Genomic DNA, 23,042 nt, shown 5'->3' with positions numbered 1-23,042 from the left:
CAAATCATGACGGGAAGAGGGCATCTGGATTTATTACCATTTTTGAATGGGAAAACTGAATGGGAAAAATTCCTCCTTCAAAAGGATGAGAATTCTAATAGCATCCCTGAGGATAAAAAATAATGTGTATGATAACCTCCAAAAGCAAGTGCTGCTCTGCTACCATCTACAATTTCACTCAGGGAGTCAAGTGCTTCCAACATGATTATCATTGAGATTAGAAAAACAATGGAAAAGCTGACTACCAACTATGACTCCAATACTGCAAAACTGTCAAGGTCCACCATAAAGACACATGGAACTCAACAACTCAATATTAAGAAACAAATAATCTAGTAATATTGTGAGAAAGTCATGAATAGATATTTCTATGATATTAAGATGGCTGACAGATGTATGAAAAATGTTCAACAATTTAGTCATGAAAGAAAAATGTATTACAATACAATTAGGTGCCACATTTTTCCTGTTCAAATTACTATCTTCAAAAAGATAAAAAGCAGAGCAGGGGTGGATTCTGATGTTGTGGAGACAGTCTGTCATTTCAGATCATATACTGCCCTTCTAGAGATATGGGTTCAAGTTCTACAATCCTTATAATGTTGTTTAGAGTTACCTGTTATTATAGATCCAGGCAGCTGTTGATGCTTCTGGTCTCTGTTTACAGTGACACTTAAGTGCAAATGACACAAACATACAGTCATACATATAAAAATAACTTAAAAATAACTAGAAGTGTTTGCAAGATGTCACAGCAAATAAAGAAAAGACTGTGAATTGACTCCATAAAATTGTCCTCCACCTGTCACATGCATGGCAAAACATCATACACTCATTAAAATCCCCCATGGAAGAGCTCACCTTCTCTGGGGGAGCAAAATGGGGTTGAGATAGAGGGTGAGGGGGCCAGAAGAAGAGGGGAGCAAGAGGGAAGTTGGATTGACATGTAAAAGAAGCAAGTGCCAGGACAGGCTCCAAAACAATACAGAGAAACCCTGTCTCAAAAAAATAAAATAAAATAAATTAAAAATAAATAATAACAATAATACTTTTTAATTTTAAAAATAGTAAATATGTAAGTTAATTGATGGGAATAAATTAGTATCAATGAATTTTTGATAATCTGTGGTAGAAATAAAAATTAGTGTAGCTATTATATAAAAATATGTCAATTCCTCAAATTATGAAAATAAGAATATTGTGTTTTATCATTTGTACCACTATGTGGCCTACATGAATCAATACAGTATTCTGAGCAGATGCTTAAACAGATGTATCAATGACAACATAATTCATAACTATCAGAGTATGTCATAAAATTATGTCCATTATCAAATAGATGAATAGATAAAAGTTGGTGCAGTTATAGGGAAAAACTATTATTTTGAAGAAATTTTCTAATTTGTGGCAACATGGAAAATGTGGTGAACATTGGATTAGAAGCTACTAGCTACATACAGAAAGTGAAGATAAAAGAATCACACTAAGTAATATTATCAATAAAATAAAACTTAGGCACTGATAATAGAATGAGGGGCAAAGGAGCTGGGTGGGGGAATTTAGTCAAAGAATTGGCAACATACATTGAAGTAGAAAGACTTTAACTGTCATCAGGGTGATATACAGAAACTAAACATGATATAGCTTTTATTTCCACATAAATATAAAAGCTCACAGATGTTTCAGAGTTTAGAGGGCTTTTTAAAATATGTATTTAGCAATATTTAATTCAAGTTAAGCTTCTAATCAGTAATCTCAGATAAGAAAAAATGCATGATCTCACAAACTCAAATGAAAGGTCACCTTAGAATATCCAATAAAACCTGTGTGTGTTTCTTTTAGTGACAATCAACATTACCTTAATGGATTGCTTATGGGTGATGTCCATATATATATATATATATATATATATATATATATATATATATATATTTCTCTTATTAGTTGAATAAAATACTGTTTGGCCAACAGAGGCAGGAAGATATGTGGGAGACAAGGGAAACTCAGAGAAATGTAGGCAGAGAAGCTGGAAAGGGTCACCATGTAGAGTCCAGGAAGACAGGAAATGCCAGGCATTCTCTGGTCAGATAAGGCCATGTAGAAATACATAGATTAGTAGTTATGGGTTAATAATTAATACAGAGCTGCCCAGTAAGAAGCCCCAGCCACTGGCCAACAGTTTAATAATTAATATAAGTCTCATCTCAAATACAAAACACCTTTGCAAGGTATAATAACTAGCTTATAACCTTTAACAAATGTCAGCTGAAATAAATGTGTACAGTTGTGTTTTCAGATAACATCTGAACAGTTGAAGCCAACGATCCCTAAACCTGACTAATGAGGAGAGGGACAGCACTTGATAATGTCTTCCCCAGTCAAAACTGTTCACTTTCTCATAGGCCATTGTCATCCTTCACAACTTCTTAAAGGTTCTGTTTCCATCATCAATTAGCAATCAATAAGCTAGATAATAGTTGTATGATGTGTATGTGTACAAGTTTGAGTGTATGTACCTTGGATATTGCTTCTCATTGGACACATGTGACAATCCACTTTGTTTTTTAAATGAGATCTCTTACTGGCCTGGAACTCAGCAAGAATACTCATATTGCCAACTACACACCTCCACCCAGCTATTTGTGTTTTTATACTTAAGGGATGATGCAAGCTTTCTGAAATTGGTTGACATAAAATGTAGAGACTTACAGGGGGTATAGTATACCATTGGTAATTTTTCTTCTTTCACCAAAATCCATTAGGCAACCACAAACTTCAGTCTTTTTTCTGTTGTGTAAGAGGAAAGTCTTAGTTAATGAACAAAACAAATGCATATTAAGCTCTTGACAAATAATGAGAAGGGATTGAACATACCCACTTTTACAACTGAATTCAGGTTTCAGTTCTCTGAGAAGGGCAAACAGGCTTCTCTCCAAACAAAGGGCCATTTATCACCAAATTATATTAAAGAACAAGGGAGCATGAACAAGGTATGAGCCAGCCCAATAATGTCTCAAGGACAGTTTCTTATACCCCTTGAAACTTACCCAAGTATGTCCAGAGATAAAACCTCAGCTCCCCCCCCCAAATATACTTACTGTACCTTCTGCTTCTTTAAACAATCATATGAGAGATGATAAAACTGTTCCTGAAATTCCCCTAGGTTTGCTTTAAAAAAGTCTGCATGCTCCTTTCAGGATTGTTACCATTTTATACAGGCAAACAACTCCTGCATATGCTGGTAAATAAATGTTCTTTGCTCTTACATTCCTTCCTCAGCCCCTACAAATGATCATAATCTCTTAGTGGAGACAGAGACTTGAAAAACAGAGTACATTGTACATTAAAGAAATCACTGTTAAAGACAAGAGCATTTGAACCATAACGAGATTGGGAGAGGAGGTAAGGAAATCTTACTATAGGGAAGAAGGAAGAATTGATATATAATCTACGAATATAAATATTTCTCATAGGAACATTTTAAAATATAAAACATAACTTGGTTAAACTATGTACTTTACAGTAATCACAAGTCTATTTACCTTATAATTTATAGAATTGTCTGCCTATGATTCAATCCACTGATTGACCAAAAAATAAATTAGATGCATCCCATCCCGAAGAGGAATGCTTCATTTGGTGGCAAAAAGGGTCTAGTTCTAGCTTGGACTTTGTTTCTATGTTGTTTGGTTATTCCACTTATATTGCCAGAATACATGTGTATATATTAGGAAGCTAGTACTGTATTTGGAGTCTGTTCTTGTGCCAATGGCATGCTATTTTTGTTAACTACAGCTTCATAGTACAACTTCAGAATAATGATGGTGATATTCCCAACAGTTTTGTTATTATTCAGGATTTTTGCTTTTACTGTGCTATGTTTGGTGTTTCCAAACAAAAATTTCTCATTTTAATTTCAGTGAAGAATTGTTTTAGAAATTCAGATTTCATGGAATCTTTAGATTTCTTTTGATAGGATAGTCATTTTTACTATACTAATCCCACTGATCCAGGACCATCAGAGATCTCTCCATCTTTGTTCATCTTCTTCAAGCTTTTTCTTCAATGTCTTAAAATTTTTATCATACAAACCATTCACTTGTTTCATTAGAGTTATCTCAAGATATTTTATACTACTTAAGGCTATTGTGAAAGCTTGTTTTCTGCTTTCTTTCTGCTCCATTTTTTCGTTTCTATTTAAGGCTCTGCTGATTTTTGTGAGTTAATTTTGTAACAAGCTACTTTGCTGAAAGTATTTATCAGCTACAGGAATTTCCCACTTGAATTTTAGGGGCACTTATGCATAATATTATATACCTCCAAATAAGATACTTTAATTTTTCATTTCAAATCTGGTAAACACTGAATTTCCTTCAGTTATCTTATTGCTTGTGGAAGACCACAAGTGACTTAGTTTCCATCTGAAGTCTATTCTGATTTATAAGTTCAGCTTGCTTGCTCCAATCTCCTTGAGAGTTGTGAGAAAGTTCAGATTAAACTCACGAGAAAGAACATCATATCTAATAATGACACAGGCTGCTGATGCAGCCAGAGGTATAGTGTGATAGAAAATGAAACTTCAGGCTGCTAGCCAGGGGCCTGTGAAAGACTACCAGTTCCTTGACTCAAGCACAGGACAAGGAAGTGATTAACTGTGCTGTGCTTTAATTTGTCTTCTGCCTTTAATCTTTATATAAGCAGATTCTGAAATCAACTTGTGGTTGTTCAGGCTATTGAAAGGCATTGACCAACAGTCCTCCTGATTTTGTATAGTTTTCTTTGTCTTCTTTGTCTTAATCTTCCTGTTTCAGGTAACCCAGATCATTTTTTGGAGTAGGCTCCCTCAATTACTCTAAGATAAGTCTAAAAATACTAAAATGATTTGATATGGAGAGAATGGATAGCCTTGCCTTGTTCTTGATTTTCATGGAGTTATTTTGATTTTTACTATATTTACATTGATATTGGTTGTTGGCTTGCTGTGAACTGCCTTTATCACGTTGAGATGTATCCATTCTTTCTATGTTCTGTCCAGTACACCTATCCTGAAGTGGGGTCAGATTTTCTCAAAGGCCTTTTTCATATCTAATGAGATGATTACCTGTTTTTTTTCTTTCAGTTTGTTTATTTGGTAGAATTCATTTATCACTTTATTCACAATGAACCATTCACATATATCAGAGATGAACCTGTCTAGGTCACAGTGAATTATCTTTTTGTTTGTTTTGTTTTCATTTTTTCTTTTATTGAGAGTAGATTCTCATACAATAGTATCTTGATTATTGTTCTCTCTCTCTCTACTCATCACAGTTCCTCCCAACTTTTTCTGCATTCCAAATCCACTCCCTTTCTGTTTCATTAGAGAAGAACAGGCTAACAGCATTTTAAGAGATAACAAACAAACAGGACAAAATACAATATAGTAGGATGAAGCAAAATTATAGTATAGTAGTTGGGAAACAATTCAACATGAGGAAAAGAGTATCAAGAGTTAGAAGCCCCCTTGTTAACAAAGTACAGAAGTCCCATAAAAATCTAGGTTAATACATAAAATATATATACAGAAGAACTAGGGCAGACACTTGTAGGCCCTTAGTTTGCTGTTTCAGTCTTGATGAGATCATATGTGCTTTCTAAGTTGGTTCAGAGCTCAGAGCAGTTGCCTATTGAAATCCCAAAAATGTATCTATTGTATGGTGTACATATTTTAATTTTCCAAATTCTGCAAAGTGAAATACATCCCTTTGCTAAATTTCATTTCTATGGATACCTTTAGGCTTACTACCTGCCGGTAAAGGAGTTTGGTTACAGAAAGAACAACTAAGAAATGTTTTTACTATTTCCTTAGCTTGTTGCCAAGTGATGGAAAAATCCTCTTTTAAACCTTTGCTATTCACATGGTGTTTTTATGAAATTCTGAGGCCTCCAGGATACTTCCTATTAATCCATGATCAATTTCATCATTGCCTTGTGCTAGAGGACCTGGCAGGACTGAATGGGATCTAAAGTGTGTTATATATAAAGGATGTGTCCTATTACTGATTATTTCTTTTAATTATATAAACAATGTAGTTGATTCTGTTTCATCAGGAAAAAATTCAGCAGTTTCAATGTATAAGATTACTCTCTCTGCATATTGAGAGCTGGTAAGTATATTGAGGGGTTCTATAAAGTACCATGAGAATGGCATACATTTCTGCCTTTTGTACAGAGTTATAATGCCTTTGAACCACTTTAATTATTTCTCCTGCTTTATATCCCACTTTACCTGACTTGTTTACATCAGTGTAGAATGTAGGGATTCCAGAGACTGATGTTTTTCTTACAATGTGTGGGAGGATCCAAATGGTTTCCTTTGTGAATTTTATTCTCTTACTTTTGGGATAATTGTTGCTAATTCTTTCCAAAAAGTTATTGCAAGCACTTTGCCAATATTCATTATCTTTCCATAAGGAGGAAATATCCTCATTAGTTAGAGATACTATGATTTCTGCTGGGTCCATTCCTGTCAGTTGATGAAGTTTTAGTTTGCCTTTTAAAATCAAATAAGAAATCTTTTCTATATATGTTTTTTTATTCTGTTTATGTTGTATAAATGCCCATTCTAATATGATATCTTCCTTCTGCACCAAAATCCCTGAAGGGTATTCCCTAGATGGTAATAGAACCAGAATAAAATTTATCTTTGGATCCACACGGTCCACATGTACCTTTAGTATTCTTTTTTTCTACCCATTCTAATTTCTTTTCAGCTTCAGCTGAAAATATTGTTGGTCTATTTAAGCCCTTGTCCCCTTTTAGGGTCTTACTCAAAATTTTTAGATCATGACCTTCTACTTCAATAATAGTCTGTAGCTGGGAAATCTCTCCTAGTAGTTTTTAAAGATCATTAAGAGTCTGATATCAATCCCTATAATCTTTACTTCTTGTGGTATAATTTTCTGTAAACCTATTTTATATCCTAAATAATTGTTAGAATCCTCTCTTTGTATTGGGGGGCAATTTATAATCCCCAGCAAGGTAAAACTTCCTTAGTTCCTCAAACATTTTTTCTAATGTCTCTGGCTTAGAATCATCTAACAATATATCATCCATATACTGGTAAGTTATAGATTGTAGAAACTGTTTATGAATTATTTCCAATGGTTTTGCATGAAATATTGGCACAGGGTGGGGCTGTTTAACATTCCTAGTAGCTAGAGTTTCCATTAACATCTCTTGACTAGCTGAAAATAATTATTGTAATTAGGCACTGTGAAGGCAAATTTTTCCTTGTCCCTTACTTGTAAAGGTATTGTGAAGAAACAATCTTTTAAATCCATGCTGTAGAGAGACCATCAGCTGAATTACTTTATTGATGGCTCTCAGGTCTGTAAGCATTATCCATTTTCCAGATTTCTTTTTAAATAACAAATACAGAAAAATTCCAAGGGCTGGTGGAGTCTTCGATATGTTCAGCATTTAGTTGTTCCTCAACCAGCTTTTGTAGAGCCTCTAGTTTCTCAAAGTTCATATGCCTTTGTCACACCCAGGCACATTCATCAGTTAACCACGCTAAGGTCAAGGCTTTTGATTCCTATGTTAGTTTGACACTTGTATTCTGTTTTTGTAGATCCTGGATAGTTGGTGTTTGTTTTCTATAATACCTTACAATATTTTTTCCACAACCATGAGTTTGTTTATGGTTCATATTTGTTACTGGGAGAATATTAATCTGAGTATTCCATTGCTGCAATAGATTATGGCACCAGAGATTTATTGCTGTATTAGCCACATATGGTCTCAGCCTTCCTCTTTGTCCTTCTGGCCCTATACATTCAACCCATTTTGTGCTCTGTTTTACCCGAGATTGGGTTCCAATTCCTAATAATTGAGCATTTACCTCCTTCAGAGGACATCTTGGAGACCAAGATTCTTGAGTTATAATAGTAACATCTGCCCCTGTGTTCACCAAGTCTATTAGCACAATGTTATTTATTTGTACTGTTAATTTCAGTCTTTATCATTTATAGAATTCTGCCAAAATATGTGTTTTTTGTTTTTTCCATGTATGTTAGATTCATCCTCCAAAGCTGATCTACCATCCAGAGCAGTGTGATTGTTTACAATACATATTGGATTTATAATACATATTAAAAATGTTCTGGGGAGGATTGTTCTCCACAGTGACTGGGAATGGCTGGACCACTTTCAACATGGGGCCTTCCTGTCTCATAAGTCATTCGAATTATATTTCCTAATATAATTTATCCTTCTGTGATCTCTGATGGCATTGACAACTAGGCTAACCATAACTTTATCAGATTAGCAGAAACAGGCAACCATCTCCTTCCCCAAAGGCTACAGCCACCTTCTTTGTTCATTTTGAGCTACTATTTCCCTTGTTAAGAAATGACAGATAGGGTTGCCTTGCTAACAGGTTTATATTAAAGGATAAACAACTTCAGGTATAACTATTGTTTTTACTGTTCCTTTATTATAAAGAACATGTCTTGGAATGACTGATCTTAATAAAAACTATTCACATCACTGGTAAATGATAAGATGGAAAGAAAAATGTTTAAAGTCTAATAAGTTCTAAAGGTCTATTGAATGAGTCAAGGCATTTAAGACATGGAAAATATTTCAGACTTCTAACTCTATGCTAATATATACTAAGATTTCAAAGTCCCAGTGTTTTAACTTTGGTCAATGGAGTTCTGATAAGCTGATAGAACACTGACTACTTACTGTTACAAGCTCAAGATTTTAAATTTCTTTTTTTGTCTTCTAAATATAGACTTAAATGTGCTTCTCATAGAGTTAAGAATATCTCTGCCTGATTGATATATCTGTATCTCTGGACACAGGAAAATATTCGTGCTTTTAAACCCAAAGTTATATTTTTTTTTTTGTCTAGAAATCAAAGGCACAATTACATTCCTGTTGTTTAACAATGTGAATTTCAGTATGGGTTGATGCTAATGTATCTAAAATTTTAATCTCTTAATAAACCAAAAGTTCAGGTAAGTTTCAAGAAGTTAAGGGAATCATAAGACTTGGATTCACCTATCAGAGGTGAAATGGACTCCAGAAAAGAACAATGTAAGTTTTCCCACCTGTCTATTCCATTAAATAAATCCAAGGCTCAGGTTTTCAATTTCACCTCAGATGCTCATCATAACAAAGTCATGAATCTCCTGATTCTCTTTTGAGACATTAATGGATTTTAACTTTCTTTTTATTTTGTTCACATTTTGTACATACTAAAAAATATTGATATGTATCTGAACTCACTAAGTGTAATAAAAATTAACCCTCTAGAAAGATACAAATTAAGAGGCAGGTGGATCTCTGTGAGTTTGTGACCAGCCTGGTCTGCAAAAGCTAGTTCCAGGACAGCCTCCAAAGCCACAGAGAAACCCTGTCTTAAACCCCCCCAAAAAAGAAAGATACAAATTAATCTTTGACTTATTTTCATCCCATAATTTATTAGCGATAGTGTTACCATTTTTACACACTCCTTATCAAAATTGAAAATTTGTTTACAACATTGTTTTTTTCTTATCTTTTACTTGTGATAGCAAAATGTCATATGCTGATAACTCTTACAACTCTGGGTACATCAGTCCCGAATCATGGTTATTTGAGATGAATACTGATAACACGCATTCCTGATCACAGACAGTCTGATATTCACTTCTCCATAGTGACATCAGAGTGGAAGCTATTAGGTCCTACATGTTAATGTCTATAATACAATCTCTGTGGTATCTGGATTTATTATCATTACCCAAAGACTTGGTATCTCACTATCAATATATTATCATCATATTTTTGTTAAGGAAAATTCATATAATATATTCCAATCAAAATTTTCTCCACTGCTCATCATAGCAGATCCTCCCTACCTCCTCACTCACCAAACTCTATGCCCTTTCTTTCTCTCTTTAGAAAAAAATGAAAGCAAAACAATAAAGATGCAACAACTAACAAACAAAAGACCCAAGGAAAACAAGAAACCCACACACAATAGTATAGTACTATTTAAACATCTGAGTAAAACATCACATCTCTGGCCATGAGAGAATGAGTTCAATGAGAAGTTATTGTATTAACAGTCTTTTATTGTAATTAATACTTCTCAAGAATTTCTCCTGATATCTCATATTGGGCCATATGATATCATGAATCAGAGGAGCACTTGGTCTTGAAAGACCATTTGATACTGGAACCTGGAAAACTAAATGCCCCCCTCTGAAAAGAACTTAAGAATTGTAATATTGACTTAGAATAGTCTTCAGTGGGATTTCAAAATTAGGTTCAGATTCACAGTTTTTCAACAATTTTTTTTCGGGGCTTATGCCATGAGAAATATGAATCTACAGTTTATGCAAAAGGTCTATCAAGAACATATTCACAGGTAAGACACTTATCTTTTAGGAACTTAATTATTTTGAGAATATATGTTTGTATTCAATATGATTTTAAATTCTTTCTTCAAACTGTGAAGTGCCTATTTATATACATAGTATATGCCACACTCTTATGCAGGATTTTCTTAATAATGGTTAATGAGCATTCCTAAATTTTATATTATATGGAGTTTTGTTTTGTTCCTGTCTGCTGTCTCATATTGTTCAACACATAGGATACAGATTAAAGTTTCCATTACTAGGATGCTTCAATGTTTTAGAAAATGCATGTTTATACTTTCTCCTCAAATAAAACAATTTAAAAATAGGTGCTAATTAATTAATGTTCAGAGAAAGAAATTGCAGACAATTATATAACTAGGGCTGAGGAAGAAAAAATAAAATAGAAACCAAGGGATGAAATGATGGAAGACACTTCAAGCACCTAGATATAAATTGCCAAGATTTAGTACTTGTGTTAATCAAAAATGGTTGATCTTCCAAACTTATTTCTATCAACACCTGACCAGTAGTTGTAAGCAAGGAAAGAGATATCTTAATTGAGCTATTATGGGAGTATCCAGAAACCTGGCACTAGGGAAATTCCTAGGAATGCACATAGATGATACCAGCTAAGACTTTAAGCAATAGTGGAGAGGGTGCCTGAACTGGCCATTCCCTGTAATCAGATTGATGAGTACCTGTGTTATCATCATAGAAACTTCATCCAGCAACTGATGGAAGCAGATGCAGAGATCCATAGCTAAGCACTGGGCTCAGCTCTGAGTCCAGTTGAAGAGAGGGAAGAGTGCTAATATGAGCAAAGGGGGCAAGACTATTTTGGGGATACCCACAGAAACAGCTAACCTGAGCTATTGGAAGCTCACTGACTCTGCACTGACAGCGTGAGGAACCTGCATAGGACCCAACCAGGCCCTTTGAATATGGGTGACTGTAGTGTGACTTGGGAAATCTGTGGGGTCACTGGCAGTGAGAGCATGATTTATCCCTAGTGCTTGGGCTGGCTCTTTTGAAGTGCATTCTCTTTGGAGGGATATCTTGTGCAGCCCAGATATTGTGGGGAGTGCCTTGGTCCTGCCTCAAAGTGATGTACAGCCTTTGTTGACTCCCCATGGGAAGCCTTACCCTCTCTGAGGAGTGGATTGCAGGTGAGTTGGGGGAAAGGAGGGAGTGGGAACTGGGATTAGTATGTAAAATAAGAAAAGATTGTTTCAAAATATTAAAAAAAATAAAAAAAAGAGATCACTACAGAGACATTTTCTTCTCCCACATAAGCTTCTTTTTTTTTTTTTTTTTTGACCAGGGACAGGGTAACTACCTTCCAGAAAGATGACATCCTAAAAGTGGATTAGAGCATCTCTTCTGAACCAACAAGAGTTAAGTTCAAGACGGCTATGAAGTTCATGTATATTTTGAGAATTTACAGTAATTTTCCATATACATAGTGTACTTAACTTCAGTTGAGCTACTTCATTAGCTTCAAAAATAGCCTTATCTGAGAAAGGCAATGAATAAATATGAAATGTATCATAATAAATTTGTCAGAGATTGAAATTATAGGCACATAAAACTTGGGCACAACTGTACGGCTAGTAAAACTTCAAAGAGAGAATATCATATGATGTTTAAAGAAAACTAAGCATAGATAGGGGAAGAGTTTATAACTAATATATTTTATTAGCTTATTATGTGATACAGTGATGCAGAATGAATTAAAAGAAATCATTCATGTACACTTGCATCTAAAAATCTCGTAAAATCACATTTTATTCTTCAACTTTTCCAGAGCCTCTTTCACATCCTTGTTCCTCAGACTGTAAATCAGAGGGTTCAGCATTGGTATCACCAGTGTGTAAAACAGTGATGTCATTTTGTCTTGATCTAGGGAATAGGAAGAACTTGGCCGGAAATACATAAAGAGCAGAGTTCCCTGAAAAATTGCAACTGCAGTCAGGTGAGAGGCACAGGTGGAGAAAGCTTTGAATCTCCCTTCAGCAGAGCGGATCTTAAAGACTGATGAGATGATGTAACAATAGGAGACAAGGAGTCCTGAGATGGTGCTCAGCTCAATGAACCCAAAAATTGTGAATATTGCTAATTCATTGACCTCTGTATCTGAGCAAGATATTAATAGAAGTGGAGGAACATCACAGAAGAAATGGTTGATCTCATTGGATCCACAGAAACACAAGCGAAAGACAAGGGTAGAATGTATCAAAGCATCTGCTGTTCCCACAATGTAAACCCCAGCTATGAGCATAGAACACACCCTGTTTGACATTTTTACTGTATAGAGCAAGGGGTTGCTGATGGCCTGGTACCTGTCATAGGCCATCACTGCCAGCAGTAGACACTCAGAATCAACAAAATCACAGAGAGTAAAGAACTGCAAAACACAGCCAACCATGGAAATTGATTTCTTCTTAGCAAAAAGATCCACCAACATCTTGGGCCCAATTGCTGTGGAATAACAGAGGTCACAGAAGGAAAGGTGGCTAAGGAAAAAGTACATGGGTGTGTGGAGCTGAGAGTCCACTCTAATCAAAACAATCATCCCAAGATTGGCCAGTAGATTAATAAGATAAACAAGTAGGAATGTGGTGAAGAGGGCCACTTTTGTGTCAGGGTTGTTAGTAATTCCCAAGAAAACAAACTCACGAGGAGAGGAGCAATTTTCTTTATCCATTTTTCTTGGATGAACTTTAAAAATAAAGAATATGTCCATAATACATGTATTATTTTATTTTATCATATATAGATATATAATTATACTTCAATCTTAAAATAAGATTGCATTATTTAATTTTAATAATCCATCTGATGTAACAATTAATTTACTCTGAAATCTAGGTGTTCTTCACAAATATAAATTCTAGACATTAATTTCCCAGAATTTGCCTTCCTTAAGAGGAATTATATATTTAACATACTGTCATCTTATAACCTTAAAAATAATATATAATCACCTCCAAAGTTAGTGAAGCTAAGTGGTGAGATATTGTAGTTTAAATCCACTGGCCTTAATATCCAGATTGTGAATAAAAATTATTCCCCAGACATCAAGATGCTATGGAAAACTGCAAATTTTACTAAACAATGAAACAGTTAATACCTTCTACTATTTGACAAAAAATGCTATTTTTATTATTATATGGTAACAAATAATTCCTGATTATTTTTGTTTCTAAACATCTGTGATTATTTGGCGATCATGCTTATTGAATATTTTAGGCATCAATTGGAACCAAAGGATAAATCTTCTAATCATTCAAAGGAAAAGGTTGTAAAAATATTGTAAACAACATGAAGTCCTACATGTATAGTAACATCTACAGATACTGTGTATTGAATGTTACAAATATGGAAACAACATGAAGATAAAGACTACTACAATAAATGACCTCATTTGCATGTGCAGTTGCATGGAATTTTATGATTTTCCAAGTGTGTGTGACTTAGTTAATCTATAAATATTAGAATGTAGTGATGCACTTTTAAGAGAGAATTTGACTCACTATTTAGTCTATGTTGCTCATTTCATTGTGAGATTGAAGTTCTCATTTTAATATTTTAAATATAAATTTCCATAGTCTTTATCTCAATAAGACTTACAAAAGGTAGGCAGAAATACAGACAAGCAGCACACAGCCTTTGAACTCACATACATATCTATACACAGTTTGAAATTAATAGTATGTTTCTAATAATTTGTTAAAGGAAAATAATTAAAATATGGTTTCATAGATACAAATATGTGCAATCAGAATCTTCCTGTTCTAAATATAAAATAATATTTTACTAGATTTAAATATATGATCTAAGTAGGCTGTGATAATTAATTTAAAAATCATTTAGACTTTATGAAAAGGTCATTTCTAATCTTGTATTATTGGATTTGGAATATGAGGAGTATACCTGTGGTGAGGTGATTTTTTGTTGGCAGAGCATGGATGATACATTTTTTTGAAACATATTCCATGTGAGATTTATATCCTTGCAGCCTCTTCCCCTAAGGCTTTGTTGCTATGAAAACATGATTAAATTTACTCATGATCTTATATTCCCTTGTGAGTACAATGAGTTCCTCATTAAAAAGGGAACATAAATTCTTACTATTGTCATCAACTTGGTTTGTCAGAATGAATATTTCAATTCAATTCAATTCAATTCAATTCAATTCAATTTTATGTTGTAAATATGTTGTTAAATATACAATATATATACATATATATTACAACAGCATACAATCTGTATTTTATTTAACTGTACCAGAAATAAATGAAAATGTAATTTCTACTATTATGAAATCATTTCCAACACATTTGTGCTCAGTTCATCTTCAACTTTTGAAACACATCACTGCTTTAGTGGCTGAAACTACATTTTGTGTATTTCTTAGGTATACAGTTCATATAGTATTCAATTGAAATTTGATTGATGCACACATTGTATGCTATTTTCAGTACCTGTTCCCAGAATAATTTTTTAACATATGACCAACTGTGGTGCTTCCACCACATTCTCTACTTCTGTTTCCTGGCAAATTTCATAAATAATATTATCAGCACTACAAATCCTGAACTATCTATGCCACCTATCAGTTCAAATGTATGGTATGTTAAAAGCAATGTGAATTTAAGGGCTAGAGCTATGATAACGCAGTGACTAAGGACACTTGAACTCTTAACAGTGGATGGGGTTAGGATTTTAACACAAACAGCACAGTTCACAGTCATCTGTAACTGTAATCCCCAGCATTCAGATGCCTTCTTCTGATCTCCATAAATGCTTAGCATGCATGTGATACACATTCACAAAGACACACAAAAGACTCATACATATTTTTACATTAAGTAAAAATAGATAGTCTTAAATAAAGTTACATACAGTAATTAAATATGAATGGTTTATCTTTGAAGAAATTGTGTTTAATTATATATATGATTGTAAGTTTAGATGAAATTGAATTAAAATTGAGGTCTGTTTCTTCGGTCAATTACAGATATATGAATGTCAATTTTATAATAAATAGTTTTATTGTGGTTAAATCATATATAATTCATTTGATTTTAACAAAATATCTAATGTAGCAAATACCTAATAATTTGAAAACAATGATTCACCATGGCATTTAATCTAGAAAGGCCATTTTACTTAAAACAAACATATTATGCTCTTTTCTGATTTAACTAAAACATATGAAAATCCCTTTAACCTGTTTTATCTCTGTCTACAGTTTAGCAATGGACATATGTTTTAACTTGTATTTCCATAATTGCTAAAGCTGATGCAGCTTTTTAAAAATTATTTCTTAGTCACTTTTATATCTCTTTGAATGAGATTCACCCCATTTGTAATTGGCTCACTTCTGGACTTCGGTTTTGGTGTTCCTGATGTATCCAGATAATAATACTCTGTCATGTATATATTTGTCCCAAATTTTCTCTCATTCTATGAGTTTTCTCTTCATTTGGATAACTGTTTTCTTAGAAGAAATTTTAGGTCTTATGATAATAATTTTTATTTAAATTTTATAAATTTGGGTTCAATTTCTGGTCAAACAGAGACTTCTTTTCAAAATTGCTTCCTATACCCATATCTTGCAAGACTCTGACTAAGTTTCTTATAGTAATTTCACTATTTTGGGTTTCACAATGAGTTCTTTGATTCATTTGAATAATTTTTGTACAGTAATAAAACAGTTCTAATTTCAATTCTTCTTCATGTGGACACCCAGTTTTCTAATACAGTTTGTTGAATATGCTGTTGTTTCTCTGGTTTATGTTTCTGGATACTTTGTTAATTATTAGACGGCAGTCCTTAGGAGGATATGGTCTACTTGTGTATTCTTGTGACAGTACTCTATCTTATTTTTATTATTATAGCTCTATAAAATATAATGAAATATGGACTGAGAATATGTCAGCATTTTCCTTTTTGGTCAGCATTTCAAAACTATCTGGAGTCTTTTGTGATTCTTTTTCAATTTTAAGATATTTGTTTCTTTTCTGTGAAGGTTGAAGTGAGACTTTTGATTTAGAATTTGTTGGATTTGTAAACTACTTTAGGTAGAATTGTATTTTAACAATATTACTCTACAACATGGCACTATGAGAAACGTCACTGGTATGTTATAAAAATGTGTTACAGATAAAACTAAATTATGAAAACTAAGCTAAAATGAAAAGAAGAGCATTATAACAACCTAAAATATATTCTACTTGGCTGGTTAGATGGCTCAATGCTTAATAGTGTGTGATGCCCTTGCAAGTTCAGTTTCTACCACACAAATCAGGTGTCTCACTACCTGATATTACTGTAGCCACAGAGAATTCAATACCTTCTTTTGGACTCCATAGACACTATTTCTGTCTCCTTCCAAAATAATGTATCTCTGACTCTTTTGCCTGCTCTTGAGACTCTTTCCTCCTATTTGGTTGTCTTTTCCAGCATCAATATGAGGGCTTTTTCCTTGTTCCATTGGGTATTGTCTTGTCCTGTTTGGATAGTATCTTTTGTTTGTTTGTTTGTTTGTTTGTTGTTTTTTTTTTTGAGACAGGGTTTCTCTGTGTAGCTTTGGAGCCTATCCTAGCACTTGCTCTGGAGACCAGGCTGGTCTCAAACTCACAGAGATCCACCTGCCTCTGCCTCCCAAGTGCTGGGATTAAAGGCATGTGCCACCAATGCCCGGCTGCTATTATCTTTTGGAAGCCTACTCTTTTTTGAAAAGAACTGGAGGGGGAATGGGTTTGATAGACAGAGGAGGTAGGAGAACTAGGAGGAGTGGAGGGAGTGGAAACTCTGATTGAGAAGCATTGTATCGGAGAAGAATCTGTTTTCAATAAATATCTTTAAAGTACAATAATTCCTTTAAAATATTTTGTATTTAGGAAATTTGGGCAACAGTGAATTTCACTTCAGTTGAACTACCTATATAAAAATAATTTATCCATAAAGATAATTAACTATGTTACTAACTAGAGAGTACTTTCAAATGAACAAGAGCTCCTGAACAAATGGGAATTAAGGGGAAGGGGGAAGGAGTTAGGAGAAAGAATAAGGGAGAAGAGGCTCGGGGACATGATGAATCAAGAAGATTGAGTGGGAAGAAGAATAGAGAAGAACAAGAAAAGAGACACATCGGTAGAGGGAGCCGCTATAGGTTTAAAGACAAATCTGACACAAGGGGATTGTACAGAAATCCACAAGGATGACCCCAACTAGGACCCGAAGCAATAAGGAGAGGCTACCTTAAATGCCCTTCCCCTATAATGAGAACGATGACTACCTTAAATGCCATCCTAGAGCCTTCATCCAGTAGCTGATGGAAGCAAAAGCTTGACACACACAGCCAAGCACTGAGCCAAACTCCTGGAATCCAGAGAAGAAAGTGTGATGAACAAATGGGTCAAGACCATGCTGGAAAAACCCACAGAAACAGCTGACCTGAACAAGTGGGAATCATGGACCCGAGTCTGTTAACTGGGGAACTAACATAAGACCAAACCAGGCCCCCTGAATGTGGGTGTCAGCTAGGAGCACTGGGCAGTCTATGGGGCCTCTGGCAATGGAAACATAATGTATAGTGCACAACCAAATTCAGGAGCCTATTTCACATGGAGGGTTATTCTCTTACCTAGATACACAGAAGAGAGCCCTGGCCCTGCCCCAAAATACTTGACAGATTTTGATGATCCCTCATGGAAGACCTCACCATCCCCTGGGAGTAGATGGGGGATGGGATGGAGGGGTTGGTGAGGGGCATGGGAGAATGGGAGGAAGAAGGAACTGGGATTGATATGTATATAAGTTTCTTATTTAAATAAAACCTATATAAAAAAGAGTACTTTCAAAAGTGAAGATAGTAATGGATCCTGAGATTGAAGAGAAATACTTTGTCATATATATACACTAAGAAATATATGTGTGTGTATGTGTGTTCTGTGTATACATATATGCAGATATACATACATTTGTATATTTACCTGAATATACACATATGTACTTTGTGGTATCCTTACCAAAATAAATAATTTTAGTAGTGAACACTTCAAGCTATATGTAGTCTAAAGATGGTGTTGTATTTTCAGAAAGGAATACAGAAGATATTAATTGGCCACACCAAAGCCTGTGGGAAATAATTTCATAAACCTTAGTCCCAAATGACAGTTGGCACAATAAATTACCACTGTCACAGTTTTCAGGCACTGAGGAGCTACTCTTATCAGTTGGGTTCCTACATACATGTATTTTCAAAAACTTGGTAAAAGCAAAGCAATTTCCATTTCATCTTGTTCGAAACAAGTAGTGATTTTACTGCCTGCTTAATTTAAAAGATTATTAAATCCAATGGATGAAAATAATTTTTAAAAAAAGAATCATGATTCTCATAAAACTTTATAGGATCAGCAACATAGCATTTTTCCTATTTTATTTTATGTTAATTTTGCAACATAGCATGCACTGTCTCTTATTTTTATGACCATATATATGGATTTTAGTGATATAAATATCAAGTAGAAACCATTGGCTTATTATGTTACAAAAATGTTGGCAATGTTAATGCATTATAAAACACTTTCAATATTAATTACATAATCTAAAAATGTAAAACTATCCATCATTGAAATTTTTTCATCTAAACACATGGATGCATATACATATGCAAAACACATATAAAATATACACATATAAAAAAGCAGATGTATTTTAGAAATATATTGTGCTCCATTCTGATTATTTTTTCATTGTTAAGACAATATATGCAATAAAACTGAAGGAATGTGATTTATTTTTTGAATGCTGCTTGTTTTTAGCCATCTAGCTTGCCAGAAAAATAATCCTTTGTTACCAGACTACGGCTAATGATGGGTAATGAGTACCATTGTGAAACATAACAAATTCTAAAAACAATAATCAGATAAAAGTTATCTTAGTTTTAGCAGATCGTAAAGTACCATAATATAAACCAATAAAAATGGCTAGCCTTTAGACTATATACATACAATCTACAAAAACAGTCAGCAGAGTGTATGTTTATGTATATTTGTGCATGCACACACACACAACAAATATAATAAAAGGTTACTGTCAACTATAAAGTGGGGGCCTGGAGTGGGTTGAGGGATTAGAATTAGGACTAGTCTCAGAAAATGGAGGGGGAAAGTAGGGTAAATTTATTTCAATTAGAAACATTTTAAGATAATAAAAAAGGAATATTTGTCTTTGTTGCTACTAGTAAATGTTTGTGTTTTGCATTACTACAACAAAATATATTTAGTTTTTATTACAGTTATAAATCAATGACTATAAACCAAATATATGTTTTTTTAATCCACGTGACCTTTCAGAAATCAAATAACTAAGCTAATTTGTGTATTAAGGCATTAAAGAATAGAAACAATATCCTCTCATGTATAGCCTGTGTCTCTAACATTTGTGTTTATTTCAATTATTACAAAGGTAAAATGAGAATCAATATATCTAAAGCAATCTCTTGCAATAAGTAATGTTTGCCTTATATACATTACAAAATGGGCAGAAAGTGATGAACATATGCTCATCTCAGTTTTTCAGGTGTCTAGCACAGATGGTGCCATTTTTGATTTAACAAATAGGGTAAGAATTGGTTGCAAAAGAGAAACAAGACACTGACATTTTAGTACTATAAAATATATGAGAAATAACTAAAATATGTTATACCTCATAAATACTTTGCTGATATCCAGAAGTTGAAATGTATTCAAAATTTCTTCTAATTATTTGCTCAAATCATAGACAGGAAGAAAGAATGGATGTAGGAAATTGCTCATTGAATGAATTCATTTTTGTGGGAGTTACCAATAACACTGAGATGAAAGGGCTGTTGTTTGCCATATTTCTACTCATCTATCTTATCAATCTTGTGGGAAATCTTGGTATGATCATTTTGATCAGGATGGACCCACAGCTCCACACACCCATGTACTTTTTCCTGAGCCACCTGTCTTTCTGTGATCTCTGCTATTCCACGGCAATTGGTCCCAAGATGCTACTAGATATATTTGGCAAGAACAAGTCGATTCCCTTCTGGGGCTGTGCTATTCAATTTTTCATTTCCTGCACCTTTGCAGATTCTGAGTGTGTACTGCTGGCAGTGATGGCCTTTGATAGGTACCAGGCCATTAGCAACCCCTTGCTCTACACAGCAAACATGTCCAGTGGGCTGTGTTCCATGCTCGTGGCTGGGGTTTACCTGGTGGGAACGTCAGATGCTTTGATACATACAACCTTGGCATTCCGCTTGTGTTTCTGTGGATCCAATAAGATCAACCATTTCTTCTGTGATTTACCTCCACTTTACCTCCTCTCCTGCTCCGATACTCAAGTAAATGAGTTGGTATTATTCACTATTTATGGTTTCCTCGAACTGAGCACCATCTCAGGGGTCCTTGTTTCCTACTGTTATATCATCTCATCAGTCCTAAAAATCCGCTCTGCTGAGGGGAGGTCCAAAGCTTTCTCCACTTGCACTTCGCACTTGACTGCAGTTGCTATTTTTCAGGGAACTCTACTCTTCACATATTTTCGGCCAAGTTCTTCTTACTCTCTTGATCAAGATAAAATGACTTCTCTATTTTACACCCTTGTAATTCCCATGCTGAATCCGCTGATTTACAGTCTAAGGAACAAGGATGTGAAAGAGGCTTTGAAGAAAATTAAAATAAATAGATGGTTTTAAATATTTATTCAGAATTTTCACCACATTTCTCCATTCTTATGCAGTTTTAGCTAGTCAACATGTTTTCCAGGTCCCCCTGGAAATTGTGAATCCCTTGCCTCAGTCTCCCTCATCTGAGAATACTAGACTAGCCCAGATAGTCTGTCTTGGAATATTTTATTAAATTGAATACTATAGTATCCATATAGCTACTTATATTTTTACTCTTCTTTTTGACAGTTTTCTTAAGTCTCTCATTGAAACATTATTTTCATAAGCCCAACTTATGGACACGTACCAGTAATCCTAGCATAATTCAGCAAGTCGCAAGAGAAATCTGTGTCAAAGTGAAGCTAGGCTACATAATTGGATTCTAGGTTATGAATCATAAACATTATGCTATATTAGGTGCCGTTCTATATTATGAGACTTTTTAATGGTGAAACATCTTTTGTTTATGATAAGTGCTTTCATCTAATTAAGTCATGGACATAAATTTGAGCAAACAAATAACTTAATCAGCTTCAAAATTGTCATAGAATAAAGTCTGTGCAGAATAATTCTAGAAGTTGTATTTAAGTGTAGTTTTCAAGAGACTAGCAACCTTTACTGAGATAACCTATCTTATATCTAAATACTAGCTCACTGAAGAAAAGAACAAATTCTAGTTGGAGCATCTGGAAATTACAAAACTCTTGTTGGTTACGAGTCCATCTCATCTTTATATTTAAAGATAGCCAAAGTAGCTTAAGAGCAAAGGAAAGAGCTTACATAAAGATCTCCATGAACTGTAATTGGTATTTTTTTTGTCTTATTCATGCCCACTTTATTGCCTGGGTTAAATGCTCTCTTTGGTAGGTCATAACAATAATCTTACAAAGCCATTGTTAACTATACCTCCATTTGTGTGAGATACTTCGTTTCAATATTAGATTGTGTATATCCTTTGCTCATTGACTGACTGTATTCTATATTGGACATGGCATGTGTAAACAAAAACATCAACTATTTATTAAAGCAATGACTGAAGTGGGTGGTGAATGATTCCCTCCAAATGCATGAATGAAGAAATGATTTTCAGCTGCATTATCTACGGCAGCAAAGCAGCAAAGCTGAAAATACAGACTCATTAACCCCTGAACTGCCGAACAATTCTTTTAAAACACAAGTAGATGAAAGTGAAATAAGGAAGTAATACTGATTAATGAATTGCTTCTTTAGTGGTACTCTATATTTTATTGGTTTTACTTAGGTAGCAACGCAGGCATAAATACGTTGAACTGAATGAGAACATTGCTGATGTGCTGCCTAGCAGAGTATGAAAAACAGTAGGTTGTAAAGATTGCTGACGTATTTGCCTTTCTTTATTAGAAAAACCAAATTTCCAGTAAGAGTCAGAATGATCAAACACCACATTTCCCACCCACTCATTTTCTAGATGGTTTCTCAGTTTGTTAGTGTTACATGCACTCTATATAGTTTCTGATCTGAATATATCATGCCAAGCAATAGACAGTTCTGACTGATGTGTCTAACTCAGTGTAGTATTTACTTACAATCATGAGCTGACATTTTAAAGGGAGGGTGTGCTTAGAAAGCATGAGAGGGGAAAGAAGCTATGAACACGTCACTAGACAGTCTCGTTCAAGGATACAAAACCTCTGAGGTTGTGGTCCATAGTTCTGTGCAGGTTTCAGACTAAAGACTAATCTGCTCAACCTTCATTTTGTGTCATTAATTCTTTTAAATAAATCCTTGGGTCAAACTTTCAACTTCACCCTAGTCACTCATTGTAATAAAAGTAATGAATCAGATCATTGTGTTCTGAGACACTGATGGCTTTTAGTTTTCTTTTTCGTTTGTCCATAATATAATATATTGTCCATGCATAATATAAAAGGATTGATGTGTATCTGAAATGACAATTT

The 23,042-nt window shown here is 34.2% G+C and overlaps 2 protein-coding genes across 2 annotated transcripts; one reads left to right on the top strand and one right to left on the bottom strand.

Moving 5' to 3' along the window:
• Nucleotides 1-11,809: 11,809 nt before the first annotated feature.
• LOC100763785 (olfactory receptor 5W2-like) lies at nucleotides 11,810-21,135 on the top strand. The gene is made up of 2 exons (XM_027421156.1): nucleotides 11,810-11,820; nucleotides 20,193-21,135. Exons 1-2 carry the CDS (start codon nucleotides 11,810-11,812, stop codon nucleotides 21,133-21,135), a joined length of 954 nt encoding a protein of 317 aa, XP_027276957.1.
• LOC100764069 (olfactory receptor 5W2) lies at nucleotides 12,175-13,101 on the bottom strand. Its single transcript, XM_027421157.1, has one exon. The coding sequence runs from the start codon at nucleotides 13,099-13,101 to the stop codon at nucleotides 12,175-12,177; it is 927 nt and encodes a 308-aa protein (XP_027276958.1).
• Nucleotides 21,136-23,042: the final 1,907 nt, after the last annotated feature.

Source organism: Cricetulus griseus, chromosome 6 (assembly GCF_003668045.3).
Source record: "Cricetulus griseus strain 17A/GY chromosome 6, alternate assembly CriGri-PICRH-1.0, whole genome shotgun sequence".
NCBI classification, from domain to species: domain Eukaryota; kingdom Metazoa; phylum Chordata; class Mammalia; order Rodentia; family Cricetidae; genus Cricetulus; species Cricetulus griseus.
Note: the sequence above shows the minus strand (reverse complement) of the source record. Positions and strands in the feature narration are given on the sequence as shown.

What these genes read in the sequence shown, in the direction of transcription:
- LOC100764069 (XM_027421157.1), bottom strand. Translation starts at nt 13,101, where the DNA reads ATGGATAAAGAAAATTGCTCCTCTCCTCGTGAGTTTGTTTTCTTGGGA.